Source organism: Alligator mississippiensis, chromosome 1 (assembly GCF_030867095.1).
Source record: "Alligator mississippiensis isolate rAllMis1 chromosome 1, rAllMis1, whole genome shotgun sequence".
Classification (NCBI taxonomy): Eukaryota; Metazoa; Chordata; order Crocodylia; family Alligatoridae; genus Alligator; species Alligator mississippiensis.
Genome location: NC_081824.1, coordinates 128,528,594 through 128,551,076, shown reverse-complemented (window position 1 = coordinate 128,551,076; position 22,483 = coordinate 128,528,594). Strand labels below are relative to the sequence as shown.

Genomic DNA, 22,483 nt, shown 5'->3' with positions numbered 1-22,483 from the left:
TTAATGGTATAAGTCTCACAACACCGGAAGGGACAGTAACACCTTTGTATCACTACTACGTTATGGTGCATAAAGCAACTGTAGGTATCTCCCTGTGAATGCTCGTCCTGTCTGCACCAAAACATGGTTCGGTGGTATAGGCACATACTGCTGTTTCATTTCTGTGGGAAAGTCTAAGGGAAAGTCTAAACCACTCATTTACTATTTCTTCCCACTCACATCCTGTTAATTGATCAGCAGCATATTCCAGGGCAGATTTATCATTCTATCTGGAAGTATCTTTTTCGATCTAGAAGAACCATTTGTTATCCGAACTATTAAATGCTGTCAACCAATTTGAACATAGGTCAACAGCATTTAAATTGATTCAGCAAAGACAATTTGAGCCTCACATCTGAGTCACTGGTTCTAAAGCAAACTGTGTATATCCGTTTCACTGCACACAAGATACTTCCTTCCCATTTCTTTTCCTTCTAGCAAGCCTGTCCTTACAGTGAACACCATGAAAATGACCATTCGGTTATTATTTAAAATCTTTTCTTTTAAGTCCCAGTGGACACTGTCACAACCCAAGGGTGTGATTTTTTTTTTTGTGTGCGCTTCGGCACTGCTGAATTATTTTCCTGCCATTTGTAGCTTTCTTTGCAGGGTGCATTTCTTCATTGCAACACAGAAATGCACGTTGCAAGGAGTTCCCGCCATTTGTATTTAAATCCGTGCCCCACTATTGGTCAGTTCTAAATTATTCCTATGTGGTGGCTAGCAATTGGCTTGCTAGCTGTATAAGAGGCTTGAGTGGTTTCTGCCCAAGTCGGAGAACTTTGAGCACACTGCAGAGTGCCTCTAAGGAGATTTGACTTGCGGCTAAGCTGATCGATAGACTGATCACCTATCGATTCTTCTCCCCGTTGCCGAACGATCCCTCGACGTACCCTTCCCTGCGCGCAAAGTTCCACGGAGCCTCGACAACTTTGAGTGCCAGAGTTCTGTCCGAGTCCTAAAACTAGGATTTAAGTGAAGTATTCCTGGAAACGTTCCAGCCTACACCGCGACCATCTTCGGTGTAAGTAAACAATCTTAAACAACCACAATTAAGCATCCGTGCCTAATTCTAGCGTGCCGCCTGCCTTCCCCGACCCGGCGTGATTGGGCTGCTGGCCACAGCCCGCGGTGCACAAAAAGGGCCTCGGATTGTTCCCGGCCCGCACATGGCGATGAGGATGGGATCAGGGGAAGGCACACTGGAGCTAGAATTAGTTAAGAACTGCCCTTGGCGCAGTGGAAAATGCCAAGTAGAAAATTTCATGGAACTGGAAGTGCATATCGCTTACCACCAGGCGGGCAGAACGGGTGAGAGGTTTATCAGCGGACGTCTTTCGCTGAAGGGAGAAGAGGGAGCTTCCGAAGACAGAGCCCTGAGAGAGAGGGAAGTGTATCTGCACCCCGCGGCATTCGGGTGTATAATGGGTAATGAGCGGGTCCTGTTCAGGCCCCTCGACACTGTGTCCCTCACCAGAGTCAACCCGGCGGGCGAAGTGAACCCGACCCTCACCCGGGAGTGTGCCTATTGCCTAAGATATGCTCGGGAGAGTGAAGAACCGGTGCTGATCGACCGGTTCGCCCCCTTCATGGTGGCGTCTAGATTAAGGGGTCGCGAGCTTCCATCCGAGCGCCGTGAAGATCTGGAGATGGAGGAACACACCGCAGATGAGAGGGTGGCCCCAGGATACGACAAGGGGGGAGTGTTAACTGCAACTTTCCGTGCTGTAACCGATCTAATGCAGAAGAATTTAAGTTTGAAAGCCCAGCTGCGTATGGCCGTTCAAGCGGTCAAAGAAGCGGCTGAGAAAAAGAATCCTGAAACGCCACGACAAGATGGGAGACCGTGTGGAAGAACCGGAAAAGAAGGGTGGAGCTTCGGAGGAACCCGCGAGAGTTCAGTCAGCGACTCCGCCCATCGACGCAGCGTCGTTTCCGGTGACCCCGCCCATCGACGCAGCGCCGTTTCGGACGACCACGCCTTCCTGCCGACAACAGGAAGTTGGCATCCGCCCCTCCTGCCTGAAGCAATAACAGCAGTAACTCCCACAGCAGCAGTGACTCCTGCAGCAGCAGTTCAGCCTACAACCACAACTAACTGAGTTGCCACTGCCTACTATGCTCGCACCAGAACTGAACTACAGGATTTATGCAGAGAATCAAGAATCCAACCTGAAGAAACTCTAGTTGTATGGTTGGGACGTTTGGTCGTGGAACTTGGACCCGACCTGCTGAACCAGGAAGAAGCAAGCTTCTTAGTCAGACAAGCTTCGTGGAGTAGAGGACATGTCACTGTCATTGACATGGTAGCGGTTAACGTTCACTGGCCTATTCCACTGCCAGCGCTTGTTGCAGGACTGATCGGTCAGAAAGCCCACGCATGGCATGACGGACGGCCAGAACATACCGGCGCAGAGCATCTCATGCTAGTGATCATCGGAGTCTCTTACTGTGCCTGGAACCCCAGAGCATGTGCGCTGGGACTGACATCACTCCAGCGAATAAGACCATGACCTCACCGTCATCTACGAGATCCTGGAACCGTTCCAGTAACCGTTCACAGCATAGATAGTTGTCTTGAGGTTTATGGGTGAAAGAACATCGTTGTCCTCTGGATTCTGCTCAGTCCAATGGTGAATTAACCCGTGAGTAACCTCCTTCGTCAGTTGTCCCAACTGTGTATCCTCATGGAGCCAAGATTATCCGGTGATCGGGAGCGTCAACACCCGACCGAAATTCAAGGCACAAAACACCGCGAATCCGATCTTCCATCATTGCCACAGAGAACACCAGAAGAGTGATACATGTTTGGATTTCTCCTACAGCGTTCTGGACTCAATAAGCGGCAACTTTGGATTTTAGGGGACGCAGGCCAATGGCAACTGGCCTATGAGTTAGGTTTCCATTACCTAGAAGAATTAGACGACGGCTCCTCGACGATTTCATCTAGTTGAGTGTGCAAGAGAGGGTAGTTTAGAGTAGCAAACACTTGTATTATATAGAAATGATAGTATAGTTCCATGGAAATTTTGTAAATATGTTGAGATGTGTTAACTTATTTTTTTTGAGAGTTTTGTTTACAGATCCGGAATTCAGAGTGCGTGGTGAAGGGAAGCCCCAAGAAGGATAACATCATTGAAAGAAGTGAGGTCCTGACGCGCGACTTCGCCATGATGCCCATTGAAGCCCTGATCGTGCAATTTTTTTTTGTTATGAATCTGATTATGTGTATATGTATTTGTGTTGGTTATTATTTGATTCGATCCCCAGAGGACGAACTTTTTATGTTAACAAATTTTGTGTTTATTTGTTTTGTTCGACGACTCGTGATAAGAACTCTTAATTACTCGAATAACGAGCATGCAGCATAATTCAGCTATGCCTTCAGCAAGGGGGGATGTCACAACCCAAGGGTGTGATTTTTTTTTTTGTGTGCGCTTCGGCACTGCTGAATTATTGCAACACAGAAATGCACGTTGCAAGGAGTTCCCGCCATTTGTATTTAAATTCGTGCCCCACTATTGGTCAGTTCTAAATTATTCCTATGTGGCGGCTAGCGATTGGCTTGCTAGCCGTATAAGAGGCTTGAGTGGTTTCCGCCCAAGTCAGAGAACTTTGAGCACGCTGCAGAGTGCCTCTAAGGAGATTTGACTTGCGACTAAGCTGATCGATAGACTGATCACCTATCGATTCTTCTCCCCGTTGCTGAACGATCCCTCGACGTACCCTTCCCACAGCCCGCGGCGCACAAAAAGGGCCTCGGATCGTTCCTGGCCCACACAGACACCACCACTGTCTCAAGCTCCTTTCTTCAAACTCCCCCTCAGTTCCTGAACTTTCATCTTCCTTAAATATTTTTACATTTCTTGCTGTATTGCCTTCCACTTTCACACAAACACTCCCATTCCTAGAGAAAGACAAACTTGATTAACAGGTCTAAAGTGTTCTCCATCCCTCGCAATCAGTTCATGGATAGAACAGGTACCTTCTTCCAACAAGCCACTCTGTCCTATCTAAGCCAGAATGATTGGTATGAATTATACAGTAGGGAGCAGGTAGAAATGTAGTTGAACTGTGTCGTACAAAATAGTAACTTTGATTTAAGGAATCCCGTGGACCAGTGAGAGCCAACATTTTTGGCAGTCATGCCACCAATTCAGTCCCGTCCCTCCTGCGTGCCTCTCTGATCCTCTTTCCCTGCACAGTCTGCTCCCTGGTCTGCTGCGTGCCACACACAGAGGCTGCCTGTGCCACTTGTGGCATGCACTCTGCAGATTGGCCATCCTTGCTTTAGACTAACTTAGTATCAGTACCTTCTCACTAAGCATTTCAAAGATATCAAATATATTTCGGTTGTTCCTTACTCAATTTGGCTCTCCTAAATTGTTTCTTACCTTGTTAAAAACTAGTTTTCCAGCACCAGCATATCCAGTAGGTCAATCCTGCATTTTTAGTTCACCAATGTTAGATGATACTCATGATCCAAATGCACCACATTTGGCTCAGGATGATTTGAAGGGAAGTCTACTAATTCTCTTTTTATCAAATGTTGTATCACGTTTTTATTGTCTTCTCTGATGAAAAACATGTTTTTTTTCCAATCCAAATTTATACTTGCACCAAGCATTCAGGGAATCATAGACGTGTTGTGTTGGAATGGATTTCAGGGGCCTACCCAGCCTCCTCTTGAAAACCTCCAGCAAACAAGATTTCACAGCTTCCCGCAGCATCTTTTTCCATTGTGCTACTTACTGTTCTTTCAGTAATAATAAATGAGATTACATGAAAATAAATTACTCGAAGGTCTTCTTAGTAGAACCTTATGGGTTTTACTGTGGCCTATTTTCAATTATCATTGTGGTTAGGGCTCCCCCTAGTGCCCAAACAAGCATAGTAACCTCTTGCATTTCTGACAATGTATTTAAATTGACAGTTCTCACCACAAAAACCAGCATTAGTTTTAACACTACTGTTTTTAACATACCTATCTTGTGGCCAGCAAGGGACCATTCTTCTCCATGACTTCAGCCCAAAGTATTTTAATAAGTAAAACTATGCACACAAATGTTTCCTGAAGGAGAAGCCATTTAAAAAAGGTATGGTATCTTTATTCACAGCTCATCTGGGGGGCAAGTATTCTGTTGAAAAACTCTATTTTCTTCTATAGCTCAGATCACGGCATTTTGCTAACTGAAATGTACCTCTCCCGGTAATGTTTCAAGTGATTCTGAGAGGGTTGATTTGAGAAACTGAGCTCATGGATCTGTGACAGGTTTTTGATTGTTTGTGGTAAAACAGTACATTTTCTTCTAGCCAATTATTTATTTTTAAAAATGAATCTATTCAGGAAATGGAGGACAAGTTAAGACGGCAGAAGACACTCACATCTTGCCCAGTCTACTGACACACTTTGCTCCCCCAGCCCATAAAGGTATCCATGCCTAATATTATGGACGAAACAGGATGCTGGGTCATTATGGGGTAACATTAACTGATGCATTCTTGAATGTTTGAGATGAATTCTCATGATTTATTCAAATCCATAAGGGATGGTAACAAGGAAAGGAATGATGATGAGGAGGAGGAGGGAAAGTTTTTTTCTGGGAAAAATGAATCAGTACAATGGATCTATAGTTTTTGGCACTATTTAAGACATACAGAATTGGTGGAGATGAGGAGGTGGAAAAACACTAAGGAAACCTGACATTAGGAGGTCATACAACAATGGTTTGGGGTAATATCACAGGCAGTCTGCTTCCCTTTTGAAACCAACTATGTCCTCAGCTGTAGGAAGTAGCAGGGAAAACATGGTCTTACTTTCACGGGGCTCAGGACCAGAGTGCTTCCAGCCTCTCATAGCCCCTAGGAGTATGTGGCTTAGTAGTCAATGTGAGGTGATCATTGTTGTTTAACCCTATTGTCTCGTCACTTCACTGACACCGTGCTCCCCGTCACCTCCATCTCATCACTCACCCTGACCCGGGCCCTCTTGTCATCCTGTACCTGCCAGAACGGGGCCCTGGCCCCAAAAGAAGAGATTAACCTGCAGAGCTGATCTCAGCTGATTGTTAATGTTGGGTATATCTGTTTGTTTATTGCCTGTGTGGTGGATATGTGCTCTCATCTCGTCTTGTTCATTATTCTCTGACCAACTATTTATCTGTTTCACTCCATGCAGACTCCATGCCTTTTCCATGCCTAGAATAACCAAGAAAAAAACCCATGGGCCAACCCTCTTCTGTCTCCAGGACACACATAGAAGTCCACTTTTTTAAAGTTCTTCTGAATTCTAGAGGTCAGATTTTCAAAGCAAGGCAAGCGTACTCCCTTAACTCTTTTGTGGGCAGCGAGCTGGTACAGCATCTAGCAGGCATGGACCTAACATTGACTACCACTGTGTGAAGTGACAGCACAGCACTTTGATTTGACACTCACTGTATGAGTGCCCACAACTGTCATCCATTATGCTTGCAGCCCTAGATGCTACTGTGTTTGCCTGAACCTGCTCACAGTCACCAAGTGCCAAGTCTAACTTGCTTCCAATACAGTCTTCATAATTTAACTACGCAGATCACCTGCCAACGCAGGAAAGCTATAAATAGGAATAGTCACTAAGAAAACAGAAGCACTTTTTATCTGTAGTGAAATAAATTGGACTAGAAACACTTTGTGGAGAGACAGACTGGAAAAAATAGCTGATTTTTTTTTTTTTTTATCCTAAAAGTCTGTCTCAGCTAAACTGGAAGGAATGGCATGCATGATAATGGAAAGAGTGAGTTTAAACCTTAATTGTGCTACAGACATCAAGCAACACAAAATATTCTATGATCCTTAGCTAGTGACTGCCCAAAACTTCCTGATGTCAGTTCCAAGACTAGGATTTTCAAAGAGTTTCTCAGTTTTAGACTGCTTCCACCCAAAGGTGTCCTTTACACTAAGGATGAACATGGTACAGGTCAGATCAATTTGTTATGTTATTTTTAACTTTTCTTAGAAATGGAATCTAAGCATCTGATATGGCCCTGTTCTGGCTAAACTGATTGTGGGTTGGCCGGATGCCTAAGGCTATACTTTGCGGGGAAAATCATTTGTATTCTGCTTCCCTGCTCAATGCTGTGGATCCTTGCATTAAAAAGGATTTCTTGTTTTCTACGAATTTGGCTCTGTCTGGTCTTTATTTCCTGTCTAACACAGATAATACAAAGGTCAACATTTTCAAAAGTGCTCGAGTAGTTTGGAAGTTTAAATCCCATCTATTTTCAGTGATACTTGAGCTTCTAAGTGCCCAGGTCACTTCTGGAAATAGGACTTACAAACCTACTGTGCTTGGAGAGGTCTGAACATTTTACTGAGTCTACTTTTCTAGAAAAGCTGAACACTTTCATCTCCTCTTGAAGTCAATGGGAGGTACAGCTGCTCAGTAGGGCAGTGTAAAGCTTCGGTAGCCTATTCGATTCAGAGATGATTCGGCCTGATTCGGCAACCGAATCTCCGAATCCAGATAGAATTGGGAGACCAATTAAAAGGTCCAAATTGAATCGGAAGCCTCTGAATCAATTTGGAAAAGATTCAGTGTTGCTTCGGAGATTTGGCTATAGACTAAACAGGCAGCAGATCTTACCATGCCTGCATTCTGTGCCCCCACTCCCTGAGTCCCACACCCCCCTGCCCTGGCTGGGCAGTTTGTCCCAGCTCTAGCCCCAATCCCTTCCTTTCTGTGCAGGTGTTGATCTGCCCCCCTCCGCCCACCACAACAGACTTACCGGCCGGAGGCAGCTGTGTATAGCATGGCAAGGACTGCTGCCTGTTTAGTCTTTGGCCAAATCTCCATAGCAGCGCTGAATCTTTGGATCCGATTTTGCTGAATCAAAATCGGGACAGTGATTCAAATCTCCGAATTGAATCACTGTCCCTCCGAATTGGCTGAATCCGAATCCGAAGCAAATACTTGCTGTTTTGCACAGGCGTAGCGCTCAGGCTTTTGACAATCAGATTACTTACAGCTCAACCCAAAGCTCAAAGTCAGTGAAAAGCCACTGATTTTACTGGGTCTGTAAATCAGACCCTTTGGTTAGGTGCCTAGATATAGATTGAGATGACCAACTTTAGACACTTCAGTTTGAAAAGTTTGGCCTTTGTGCTTCTGTTATGATCTATATTTTCCAAGAACTTTATAAAAACAAGCAAATTACACCTCATGAAACTGCTATAATATGAATAAATATTATATGCCAATATTCACAGATAAGAAAACAAAGAGAGAGCTTTAAGTTATTATCAAAACCACAAAGCAATTCAACAACAATCTTCAGCTGTATTCAGTCCACAAGACAAACAGTGGTTCTGCAGGACCTTCCTCTGCTTATGACACCATAATAACTCAACCCAGCACATTACTGCAAGGTAAAAATGGAGGGGGAAAGGCATATCAGCTAGGGGGAAAGACATAGCAAGCAGATATTAATAAGTATCCTGGGTTAATTTGAATAACTTTAGTACCAAGAAAGACCAAGTTTCCGAGAGGAATGGAACTGCAGAACAGAGTGTTCTTACAAAGCTGTCCATATGACTTGTAATAATTAGTTGTGCAGACATTAAAAAAAAGCCTCTTAAACTTGGTAAGGGCAGTAACTTTGTCAAAATTTTCTCTCTTATTCCATTCTCACTGTGTAGAGTGCAAGAAGGCATCAGTTGGTTTTCACCCTACTCTTAAGAGCTAGCTGCAGTTATGCCCTATATTGTAACATTTGAAAATTACTTTGGGATCCTTTGGGATGAACTTTATAGATGTGCAAATTAGCAATCATAATACAAGTTTCTGAACAGCTCCTTTTCTCCTCAGGCTAAAAAAGAAGATATTGTTTTTCTCTTCAGAGAAGCAAAGAGCTGTTTTCCTTTGACTCAAAGGATATTGTTTTGGAGGAACAGAGCTGCCTACACAATAATTCCTTCTCCTTCTCCCAGTTTTTGAGTGATAAGACATGCGCAATGCGGTTTGACACTGTGATATTTATAAGACAAAGCAGAGGTCAAATTTGCTGAACAGTTTCCAAATTCCAGTGAGGTTTATCACAAAGAGCCCCAGGCACTGACACAAGTAGCATGACTGACAAGGGTTGGATTGTAGAGTCACTAGAAAGCTCAGTTTCCGACCAATATTGATGGGCCAAATCATGTTTTCCAGGGCAAAATCCGCTGGAGAGCCAGAGTTATGTGGAGAATTCAGAGGTTTTTCACACAAGAATGTCTGACAAATCATCCCTTTGTGCGGAGTGGTGTTTCCATGTCCCCAGAGGCAACGTGGCTTTCTGACCGCACAGATGTGCCAAGATATGGAGGGAAATTGCACAGATCTCAGTGCGTCTATGAACAGGCTGAATATTTCTGCTTTTCCCTACTATTCATACCCTCCCAGGTCCCTTGAAAGCTGTGCTTCTGTTGGTCTTACTCCAGCAGCACCCTACTCCCACCTTGAGTAAAGAAGGGCACGAGAGTGTTTTCCCTCATGTAGTCCAGCATGAACATGTCCAAGACATGTATGGTAAGAACGTCTGTAAGTTAAGTCCTATTGGAAAGCACATTCTCTTTTTTCCCCCAGCCACAAATACCAATATCACAACACAGGCTGCTTGTGTGCTCAAAGTAAGGGATGCATATTGCCAAGGCTCCTTTCCCTTCTCCTTACATCAGGGGTGGAAAAAATATGGCCTGTGGGCTGAATCTGGCCCACCAAAGGATTTTATCCATCCTATGGCTGATACCTCTGCCCTGCCTGGCCGATGCGGGGGGCAACCTGGGCCACGGTGCATACGGTTGGTCCTGTCTGTCCCCAAGCACAGCAACTCGACTCCGCTTCCTGGCAGCCTGGGCAGTGGCAGCTCCTGGTTGCCACTTCCAGTGTCACTGCCACCCACTGAACCTGGCCCGACTGGGTGGGCAAATGCTGGGGGCACTAGATGGAGCAGGTGGGAGGGTGAGACCAGTCCAAAAGCCTCGTGGGCAGGTAATGCTCAGCCAGGCAGATGGGATGGGGCTGCGGGTGGGTGGGGAGTGGTATCTGGGAGTGGGATGGGTGTGGCTGGGATCACAGGGCAGTGACAGTATGGGGCTGTGCTGGGAGTGGATTGTGGCTCTGGCATGGGGTCTGGCCCCACGCTGTCACCACCCAGCAATCCCAGCCCCACTCCTGCCTGCCCGTCTTGCTCCTGGATGCCACTCTGTGCCCACCTGCAGCCCTATCTCGTTAGCTCAAACACAGCTGGCTTGTGGGTGTCCTGGGCTGGTCTCTATGGACATCCCGCCCAGCTGCTCTGTCTGGCACCCCTGGATGGCTCCAGTGATCAGTTTTGGTGAGCTACTGTGGGGGAGGGGGGGGCCAAAGGGGGGGGGGGACTGACCTGGTTTGCAACAGCTCACCAAAACTCCTTAAGTGGTCCTCTAGCCCAAATAATTGCCCACCCTTCCCTCACATGCTTACCTGGCAGCGCATGGGTGCATAGTTGGCCTCTGTCTACAGCCAAAGGGATGGATTTGGTTTCAGATATTCATTCCAGCATTACATCAGATACAGGCCTGTGACCAACATTTGGACCTGCAACCAAGTTTTGGACACATAAAAAGTTGAGATTCAGGAGATGGTTTTCAGTCCAGGCAAGCCTGGCTCTAATGCTGAAGTTTAGATCTGAGTTCAACCGCCATATTTTCCATCCATAACTTGCTCAGTGCCCAGGGTGCAGGATTTTAGTTTATGTCCATGTTCCTTCATTCATCTGCAAGATGCTGTCCAGAAGCTACAAATGCAGTCTGAGACTCAATTGTGTGGCCTACCTCAGGGCTGTCCAATCACAGTTTCCAGGGGCTGCATGGGCCACAGACTGAGGACCACTCTCCATGTGGGTGGCCCCCACTGGGCAGGCAGTCCAGCACCTGCTTTCCTTGCATGCAGCTTGAGCAGTCTGGCCCCTTCCCACTGCACTGCACCATCCCCAGAGGGCGGCAGAAAGTACAAACCAAAGGAGAGTGGGCAAGTATACAGTTCACCCAGAATCCCTCTTTCACCCCCGCTCTCAGCCTGGTGCATATGATTAGTGTGGTCCCACCTTCCACAAGGTGAAGCTGGGGCAGGTTGCTCTGCACCTCATGTGCATATAAATTTTTGGAGCACCCCAGGACTTGTGACAAGAACACCTGATTTCAACCATGAGTGGAGCTAATTAGCACATGGATACTTTGTGGGGGGGATATCTGGAGTACACACACAGCATTGCTGAGCTAGGGCATCATCATGGCTTGAATTGTTGGTGAGTCTAGTGGGGCCAGAGTCAAGTATGGTTATTTCAAGGGTATTGTTTTCAAATGTGCTTCTCATTTCATGTGCTCAGGGGAGCAGGGTCTGACAGTAAGGAGAAGGGGAAGGGGTTGGCAGGAGAAGAATTGGAGGGAAGCAGAGAACAGAGCTACTTGAGCCCTGAAAATTAATTTTTTCTGCTGTAACAGTGGGAGGACAAATTCAACTCAATCCCCCAATAATTAGGTTCTATACCTGGAAAATTATAAAAAATTATAAATTTTCCATATACAGAATCTAATTAGTATGGTATCGTCTTATAATCAGGGTCTATTTGAGTAAATATAGTATTTATATATGAATAATGAGTCCAGCTGAGGGACACATGGTCATTGTAAGTTGTGAATATAATTGACAACCAGGCTGTGGCACTTGGCTGGAAAAGGGCACACCTGGGTCCTGGGTTCTGCTCCCTGGATTGTTTATGTATTTTAACATGTGGATGTCACTGGATGAAAAACAAAAATAAATGAGAGAACAGGAACTGAAAACTAGGTCCTTCCCTCCAATCCCAACTCCAATCCTGAGTGCCCTAACCACTTGTTAACAGAGTCAGGCTCTTTTGTGCTTGTCTTCTTTCTGGACCAATGATTCTTGCATTCTTAGATGTATAGCTTTACCAGGAGGGATGAAGAAAGCCTCTGTCTAGGCTATTCTCTGGCCTGCTATTTATTGTGGGAGGTGGAAGATGCGAGTTTGAAACCCCTCAGGCTGAAGAAGCTTAGAAACCAGTCTCCCACTTCGTAGATGAATGGGTGGAATCACCAGGCTGTTACCTGGATTATCACCATGTCCACTTCCTCATCCAGCTGTGCTTTAAAAGGGTTGGACTCTGCTCATTTAGGTGCCTACTCTCAGCACAGTGCTGGGTATGCAAGATGTTGAGTAGACGGAGTTGCCTGCAGTATAATCTTGATTCAGGTATCTAAGTGGCAGAGTTCAGATAAAACAGGAATACAGGCAGTCCTCAACTTACAACATTTCGAGTTACGTTTTGCACTTACAATGTTTATAAATCGACACCCTGTTTCAACTTCCTGACATCAGTTTCAACTTTACAATGCTTGATCTGATGCAACGCCACACCAGTGAACAAGTTTGCTGCATTGCCCATCTCCCTGAAGAACATCTGTCCAAACTTCCTTGGACACTTTCTTTAAGAAAGCAGCCAAGGCTCCAGAAAAACCTGCAGCCAGGACTCCACCCAAGAACCCTTCAAAAAGTCCAACCAAGAGCCCTTCAAAAAGTCCAGCAAAGCTACCACCTTCCAAATCAATATGATTTCTATTTACAGTATAAATACATTAATGTAGCTATATTACTCATCTATAATTGATTGAGTACAACATTCTTGGTTATTTTTGGTGAAAATAGGGTATTTGGCCTTGGTTCAGGAACCAATCCCGCATTTATAACATTGTTTCCTATGGGAAAATCAGTTCCGAGTTACAATGTTTTGACTTAAGACAGTTTTTAGGAACCAATTGTATCGTAAGTCCGAGGACGGCCTGTAATCACACTTCCTTGCCTCACTGGGTGCTGTGAGGTGCTCAGGTACTGTGGTAGTGGGCACCACAGAGCTGCCCTATGGGGAATGATCTTGGGAAATCTACCAAGTACAGTTTAAAATTTGATTTACCTTTGTGCAAAATGGGTGAAGAAAATTAAAGTAAAAAAACAAACTTTTTCATTGACGTTCAATAGGAGAATAAATGCCTTAAATGCCATTTATACCTTGGAAAATCTCCTCCCCCCATAATCTAGTCCTAATCATTTTAAGCATCAGTTTTTAAAACTCTTCCTTTAGTTTGTGAGTAGTCCCTCTTTTGAAAACCCTCGAGACATGGAGGCTCTGGCATGACATTGGAGCATCTGTCCTTGCTGATGCTCCTTCCCCTTCTTGTGCTCTCACAGCATGAAGTAGCCTAGAGATTCCCAGTGAAGAGTATCAGGATCCTGTGCTTGCACAGAGCTGGCATGGCTTAGTCCTCCTGGCTCTGACTTACACATCCAGTTCCTGTTCCTGCTCCTTTCCATTGAATCCAAGTTGTGGAGAATCAAGACTTCTTTGAGATGAAAGGAACTCTTTTCCATCAGCTTGGCTTGGTAGGAAACAAAGCTTGCTGTTCTTCATCATCATCATCCAATACTTTAACATGGTATGGGAATCTTTCAAGTTTGGAAATGTTCTGCAAACCTTAACTAATCTACTTAATGCTCAGCAATCTGTTTTAGCACTGCTAATAGCACTGAAAGTAGAAATAATAGGTTGGTGCTACCCAAGATTAATGTGGGTAGATATATATTATTGAAGGATGTCTATGAATCTAAGCAAATCTTGGGCATTATTCACAGGTGAAGGCTGTCTCTTCATGCAGGTATTTTGTAATGTTTCTTAGGCAGTTATGCAGTTTTAAAGCATGTAGTACAGTAAAGAAAAAAAAAAAGAAGCTCATTTCAACACACGGTTCAGCTTTATCCATTTTTAAATGACATAAGGAGGACAATGGTTTGCGTAACAGGCCTTATGGCATTTTTACTCTCTGTATCAGCTTAGTTCTCAGGATTTTGCTCATGTCACTAGACTGTCTCCTGGGTTTATCCTAGTCTTTGTTTCTTCCCTGCACAAACCATCATACAGTTTGATACAATTCACTGTAACTAGGATTTTTACCCAAAAGACATCCAGACAGGGAAGGAGGGCAGCTGGAAAGGACTAAAGTTTGCAAAACACCTGCTTCCATCAAGCCTGGCTAAAGCCAATGCTGTTAGTTCTTCTTTCACGACAGCTAAATTTACCCGCAATAACTTAAATACAAAGAAAAAAGACATATATTCAGAAAAGGAAATCCACATGTTTACACTTAAAATCCACATTCAAATATACCATTGGTCAAATCTCACCACTTGACTAATGCTTGATAGTGATTCTGGCTGTTCCTGGGGAAGCACAGCATGTGGCCAGATGCCTCTGTGCTGCCAGCTACTGAGGAGAGACATGTGGGAGAAGAGGAATGCACATGTTCATCAAAAAAAGCCAGTCTAGAGCCCTCAAAGTACCATGCTGTGGCACATTGATGCTGGTAGACTGAATTTGAGGTGTGTCAGCATTTCCATCGTGCAGCCCTGTATAACCCCTTGAAAGCCCTACTTCCAGGAGGTTATACATGAGCTATAAAAATTCACTTCATGCTGCTATTTGGCATGTAGCAGATGAATTTTTTTAACAATTTGAAGAACAGACATTGAACAGCTTCTAAGTTATATGCGAGACATGACCAGAAAATGATATTGTGCTGATTTTACAATCTTCAAAATAAGCGTTCCCATTTTTAACATTTTGCAGCTTTTTGTCTTTAATGGCCGTTTCTCACTGAACTGCTTTCTAGTGTGACATACGACTGAGCAAAGTCTAGTCATGTAAATGCTGACTACTCAAATCAAAGTATATCTGTAAGAATGGTCCACTTGGTGGTAGCTTCCATCTTTGGGCCCTAAAACTATAAGCTCCTTAAAATCAATCCTCATGGGATTGACTAATGGCAGTTTATGGACAACACTGTTGACTTCTTGCTTTGGTTAACTGTTTATGCAAACTAGATGATAATCTACCTTTTCGAGATTTGCTGAACTCCTTGCACACAAAGTCAATCCCTATAAAAGTTAAATAGAGTGAATATCAGTGTATTATGTCAATGATCCTAAACATGTCAGCTTACAATAACAGTAGTGCAGTGTTCTGGGTTACTGCTATGGAATATTGCAAATTTTCCATTTTTAATTAAGGAAAGACACAAAGTACCATTCATCTGTAGTTGTAAATTACAGGTCTTTATTTTGTATAGTATTTTTTTTTTCCAGATGTACTTTCTGGTGGCCATCAGCTGCTGATTTTTTTTTGGGGGGGTGGGAGGGGAGGGAAGGGGGAGTGACCAAAATGCCATTCAACGTGATCTCCCTCATCAGTACAAAAGTTGCACCCTTCCACTGAAGTTAGCTTTACTGCAATAAATATTGGTAAGAGTCAGACTTCAATGGCTTTTAACAACTAGAATAAGCAAAGCAAATCTATATTCCAATGGTCAAAGATCATCGTTCTGCTTAATATTTTCATGGCACTGATTACCAAACTATACAACAAAACCTAAGCAATTTATTACAAATACCAGGTAAGAAAAAGACTAACAAACTTCTGTCCAAAGGACTTCAATTGTACCATTCATTATCTATGCATTCAGTTTTGCTACACTAGTACTCTTACTGTGAGTACATTTTAGATTTTTCAACTTAGACAAGTCTCATTAGAACAGTTTATATATTAGAGAAATAACAAAAATGCAACATTTATCATTGTCATTTGAGGTTTAGAGCTAAAATTTATTTTTCCATAATGCTGCACTATAACAATGATTTATTTTTTCTTTAGTGTGAATTCACTATTACATTATGAAATGGCTTTGAACACAACAGAAACTTTTTAGCTTGGCTATGAAACAGCATTTTACCCATGTCTATAATGTCTAGTGAAATGCAGTGCATGGGTCATAAGCTGTTTCCCTTAGGCAAAAAAATAAATTCTATGTAACAGCAATAAAGTTCACCAGACAGTGCATTTCTGGGTATTTACTGCACTTTTCAGGTGGTTAAGTAACTTGGCCTTTGGCCTCAAGACTATTCAGGGGTAGAGTAAACACCCAGAAACATCCTGCCTGAATCTCTCTGCTGAAGTATGGCCTTTAGATAATACACCATGCTGTGTAAAATACTGTTCTACTGGGTGAGATTCCAGATAAAGTGCCACCTATGGACATTATATCCAGACAAGGAAAATGTGGGTAACCAAATAGATTATGGTGCTGTGAAGAACTCTATACATTTTATTTTTGGAGTAAAAATAAAGAAACATATGGCTTGTTTATATTTTAGGATCTAAGAGAGGGTAGTGAATAAATTAAAGAATATTTCATCTCAAACCATACGTTGTTTCCATTTAAAGCTAAGCTAAATGTACATATATGTTTTCTTATTTTCATAAATGCCAAGCACCCAACTTTTTGCCCCACAAAAAGATTTACAAGTACATATACGGCACTTCCTACAATGCTGTTGTTGCCTGAAGGCTTACAAACAGTGATTTCTGTTTTTGAACAAGAAATATCCATCAGACCAAAATAACATCATTTAAATCGACTTCTTCCTGAGCAACTTAGAATTTGGAATGTGCTGAAAATTTATAATAAATAAATCAAAGGTTAACCAGCTTAAAATGTACTTTTAAACATTTAAGTAAAATATATAATATGTTTCATGACATACAAATGGGCTGTAAGACCAGGAATCTTAAAAGCATATGTGCCAAAAAAAGTTATGAAGTACCATTCAATGAGAAGAGGCCAGGTTGATTGTTAGGAAAAATATAACAACATGAAAACCTAGCGAACAAATCATTTAACAGTTTTGTATTTAGGTTATAAGTAACGCTGAAAATACCATTAAATAAACAGATAAAAATAGACTCTACAGTAAGCGGCAATGAACTTGCAGGAAGGGTGAATGTGTTAAATGACTGATTATTGCATCATGACACTGGCAAAAAAATTCAAACAACTTTTAAAAGGTGAGAATATTAATTTTCTTTCCAAAATATAACAACAATTCCACAGTGTGTAAACTAATCATTACTCTTTCAATGTAATTTCATAGAAACCACTTAAAATGTACAATGTAGCAGATTCATATTTTAGCTACTATGTTAGTTGTTCTCTATGCCATCTCCAGCTTTCTTTAATTTGTTTCTTCATGGTAGTACATTGGTACCATAAAGCGGGGATGTGAGACGTGAGAATAAAGTCCCTCCAGGTATGTTTTTTGTAGATCATCATCTTGTCTTAATACGATTTCACTTCTTTATTTCCATTCTCTGCAACTGAGTACATTATAGGCTGATTGGTTGATCAAGATGGTCCACCACATTTATTGGCTCCTTGCAGGCTCACGAAGGACGAAAAGCCCCTCAGAGCTTGGCCCAGTATGCACACCTCATCAATCACAAAATAACTTTTGCTTTTTTAGTTCAAAATGAAGGACCATTTGGCTGACAACATCCACGTAGTTGAACTCCTCTAAAGCAACCACCAAAAGGAAGAAGCAAAAACTGCCATGAAAAGTTCAGGAATTTAGGCATAGCCCTGTTCAAGGTATGGTGCCCAAGTTGCATCACCCCAAAAGTGATGCTTGGAGACATCTTAACTGGCACACACCCTTCTGAGTCACAATTCCTCTTCTATTTCTTCCTTATAGTAGCTTCCTACTGCTGACCTTGTACTGGGTCATCTACTCTGGTTAGCAAATATACACATAAAGCCAAAGCACCATCCATTCCCCACACATTGGCTCAAAGGAGGGACTGTATAGATGAGTAGCTCTAGTTATTCCTATGTGCATGGACCCAAGATTTGAGTTGTCTGCTTTAGAGTGCATGAAACGTATTTGCTCCCTTGTATGGTCACATAGTCCAGATAACAATCTAGTTCATAACCTTACAAAAATTGCCAGAAATCAATGGGGTACCTTAAATATGCTACTTATTGGAGCCATTCCCATTTCATCTAGCACTGCTCAGTCCACTTTCTGGTGTTTCTTCATCTTACTGCTGCGACTAATGCTAAACTCTTACAGGCTACAGACAGAAGTTACACATAAACTGGTTTAAATTATCAGAGACTGGTTTAAACCTGTAACAGAATGGAAGTTAAGTGCTCATCAACCAGTTTCAAAATAGCTAAACTAGTTTAAGATAAACCTGACTGAATGCAGTATCAGACTTAACTGATTTGGGTTAAACAGTTTATGAAACTTCTGTCCCAGACCCCTTCCTGGTTCAAGTTAAATCACAGTCCCCCAGCATCCCAGCATGCTTTGCAGCCCTGGCCTGGGCTGTGCTATCTGATCCAGCAGAGAAGCGGGGAGGGAGTGGGAGGCAGGGACTGTCTCCCCTAGGCAAACTCCAACTGGAGTCTGGGACCAGGGAGGGTGGGGTTAAACTTCCCTTCCCCTGAGTACAAAGCTGCCCTGCTCTGTTAAACTTACTGCTGGCAGTGACTGTGGACTATAAATCCCAGAGGCATCTGGAAGCAGGAAGAGGAAGTGATGAGCAACTCTGCAGAGTCCTACTACTGTAATTATGGAATGTAGGTCCCAGAGACCTCAGGGGCAGGAGAAAGAGGAAGCAAACCTACAGCCCAGGCTGGCTGTGTGCCAGAAAGCCATGCTCTAAGCACCCTCCGGCTTCTGGCCTGAGCCATTGCAGACATGTGGCTGCATTTCCTGAATCAAAAGTGAATGTCTGTCTAGTTGTTTCTCAATTGAATCTCTGCAGTTTAGACTAACCTGCAAAGACTGAATTGATTCAGCCTTGGGCTTCTTGATGGTCTGTACTTAGTCACAATGTTTTCCAATGTATGCACAATGTCTAACAACATATTATTTAATTTTGTTTTTTACTGCTATATGGATATTCTTTTTCCCGTTGTTTTATTTTATTATTATGTGATACATAAGATATATAATCAGACCTCTCAAGATAAAGAAGCTAAGAAAGTAAAGTCTGTCTGAAAGAATTTTAAGGTAGCTATATTACTGGTTGGATCACTGTTATAAAAGAATAATTATCACTGGTTTGATGAGCCTGATTAGTTGGAAGGAAGTATCAAAGTGGGGGTCCCCAGGGTCCAGTGTAGTCATTAATGATGTAAGGGATGGGACTGAGTGCACACTTAGCAAATTTGTGGATGACTCCAAGCTGTGTGGAGGTGCAGACAATTTGGAGGATAGGATAAGGATTCAAATTAATCTTAATAAACTGGAGAAATGGTCCAAAATTAATCTAATAAAACTAAGTAAGGACAAAGTGCAAAGTCCTGCACTTGGGAAAAAGCAATTGTATGCACAGATATGAACCAAAAAAATGACCAGCTAAGTTGAAGTACTATCAGAAAGGACTTAGGGTCTACAGTGAACCAAAAATGGAACACAACCCAACAATGTGCTCTTGTTGCAAACAAGCCAATAGCATGCTGGGTTGTATTAACAGAAATGTTATTTGCAAGTCAAGAGAAGTGAAACTTCTGCTGGAGTACCATGACCAGTTTGGGGCACAGCACTTCAAGAAAGACATGGGCAAATAAAGAGTCCAGCAGAGGACCACAAAAATGAGAAAAGGTCTGGAAACATCACTTATGAGGAAAGGCCAAAATAACAAGAATAATTTAGTTTAGAGGATGAAAGGCTGATGTGGGATTTGACAACAGTTTTCAAATACTTGAAGAGTGTTTATAAATCTGAGGGCGATAATCTATCTTCTGTGGCTGCAGGGGCTAGGACAAAGAACAATGGTTTTAAACTGCAGCAAGGGAAATTTAGCTTAGATATTAGGAAGAATTTTCTTAATATGAAGGTGCATAAACACTGGAACAGGTTACCTAGAAGGTTGGAAGTTTTCAAGAGCAGGTTAGGTAAACACTTGACTTGAATGGTTTAGACTGGGATGATCCTGTCTTGAGCAGGGGATTGGATTAGATGACCTCCTGAAGTCCCATCCAGCCATACTTTTAGACCATCATTACTTATGTTGCACTGTAATTCTGTTACTTGTTTTAAATGTAGAGCTTTATAAAAATTATAGCCACAGAAATGTTGCTTATGCTAAAGGAAGAAGATACACATCATTTTTAGCTCCTCTGTGTCTCAGTATAGGTATGGTAACAGTATACAATTTATTGCCTTTAGGATAAAGACAATGTGCTAAACTTTTCCCTTTAAAGCAACACTTACAGCTGCAGAACCAAAATTACCAAATTTGCATGATGCCATCTCCTTGGCCTTTCATCCAGCCATATCAATCAGCTCCACTGGTATATCTGCTCACTCTGTTGTTTCTTTGTGCTTTTCTAGTTAGCAGGATTCTTTAATGGTTTCTCTCCATGAATACACTTTGCTAGAAGACCAGATTGTACTCTTCCTACTGAAGCCTGCTCAGGAGTGACTACTTAATTTGTTTTTAATCCAATACACTTTGAACGTAAAATGTTGTCATATGATTAGAGCTATTGTTACCATTTGTACTCAATGCAGTAACAATAGGCATGGTATTAAGACTTATTACTGAGAGAGATTTTATGACAGTTACTTTGTAAATGATGTCTAATGTGATCCACGCTTCTGCTAGTATTTTGCGAACAGGCAGTGTACAGAGCAATACTATACACTGCAAAAGTTATTTTGTGACAAGAAAATAGATGGTTCTGTCTTAAATTATTTCTTACCTGGGATCCTACTGAGCCAAGGAAAGTATAATAAATCTAAACAAATAACACCCGCAAAACCGGGTATTTTCCAATCACCCCAACATGTGGGAATGTTTGCTTGTTTTATTTTAAATGCTTCTGCGCATTAACCCAGTTCCTTAAGGAATTATTTTTAATAATAAAAAAATCTTAAGAAAGCTGAAGGGGTCACCGGAGAAAAGCCTGGTGCTTCTATCACCTTTTATAGATATCCTCTAGCCATTTTTCATCATCTTCCTCCTCTTCATCTATTGGTTCTTCAGTTTCCAGAGGAGAAGGAATAAAAAATTCTGGTCTGGGATGTGGCTTATTGACATGAGATTTAAGTCCAAACTTGCGCTTTAGCAGGTGGAACTGCTCTTTGACGTAGTAGTAAAATTCGTATTCATATCTCATGCGCTGGTAGAGAATCTGGAGGGCTTCTGGAGAAGGGACGGCCTTTTTCACTGTCACAGTCAGATTGCCAAGTTTCCTATGTTCTGTAAAAGAAAAAAAATTGGTATCTCATTCACTGCTACAACCAAATATCACATTTTTCTTTAGAAGTACAACTATATAATCATGCCTGACTTAGAAAATTTGTCTAAAGTGGTAAAAGTTTGAGTTCATTGAGTTCAATAGGGTAATCATATTCCAGAGAGTACTTTAGGTATTTCTCTGTCAGCTGTAAACATTAATGATGGAGACGAGACACATTTTACCAAAATTAGTTATACCTAGTATTTTAAAATGGTACCAAATATTTTGCTCTTTCTTCTTTTAATTTAGATGGAGAGATTAGACAGGAGGGGGAATCAGTATTGGGATATACAGCCAGAATCCTTTCTATCATTAAGTATTAGTCTAGCCCAGGTTAGTATCAAAGGGCACATCTACACGAGATGCTTAATACACAGAAGAATAATTCTACTGCGCATTAGCATGGAGGGCAAAACACATGCTAATGAGCAAACATGCACTAGATTTAATCTAATGTGCATTAACATCACTAAAAAAGTGTTTATTTGTGCTAATGTGCCATAGTGCCAATTACTGTGCATTAAGTTAGTACCTGTCATTACAGGTACTAAACTTAATGTGCTGCAATTATGGTGCGTTAATGAACATGTAGGTGTGCCCAAAGACTAGTTTTTTTTACCTGATGGCTGCCTGCTTGCCTGTGTGAAATGAGTTTGCTTAGTTTCAGCCTAGCTTCTAGTGGAAAGCTTCAATAGATATATTAAGGGTTGAATGTAAATATTCTCACCCTTACGGTTGTCCCTTCATGGGTATAACAGCTGAGGGGGACTGTCTGATTAATCTTGCCATCTAACTATTTCTGCTGTCAGTGCTCTGTATCAAGAGTATTTCAGTCTCACTTTCTATCCACCTGATCCTTTCTGCAGGATCTAAATTCACAAAACCTACCTCAACACCTGATAAAGCAATCTCTTAACAGGATCTCTGAGCTGGCTTCTCACTCTCAAGATTTAGCTTTACTTCAGAGCAGGAGACCAAAGATATATGTTTAACCTGGTGGATATGCCTTCGTATACTGAAGTAAATGACATTGAGATAAAAAATCCAGAATCCAGATCTCCTGGGATAGTTAGCACAGTGACTATTACAGTGACTCATTGCTAGAAGATGGGGGAACATGTAAGACCTTATTTGCCATAACAAATGACTACCCCTGGATGGATGTGGATGGAAGAAACTTAAGCCAGTATAATTTATACTGGTAACATTTTACCCTTGATTCTTTCATGGGTAA

The 22,483-nt window shown here is 42.3% G+C and overlaps 1 protein-coding gene across 3 annotated transcripts in view; it reads right to left on the bottom strand.

The window, feature by feature from the left end:
• Positions 1 to 22,483, bottom strand: part of UST (uronyl 2-sulfotransferase) — a 365,729-nt gene that overhangs the window by 18,628 nt on the left and 324,618 nt on the right. The window contains exon 8 of one of the 3 annotated variants that reach the window (XM_014605497.3): positions 15,197 to 21,209. The exons of 1 other annotated variant lie outside the window; for it this stretch is intronic. In XM_014605497.3, coding sequence (XP_014460983.1) covers positions 20,926 to 21,209 — 284 coding nt within the window. In that variant the 3' untranslated portion in view covers positions 15,197 to 20,925. Of the gene's footprint in view, positions 1 to 15,196; positions 21,210 to 22,483 lie in introns of those variants that run through there. One more of the 3 variants, XM_019488347.2, reaches the window with a different exon arrangement.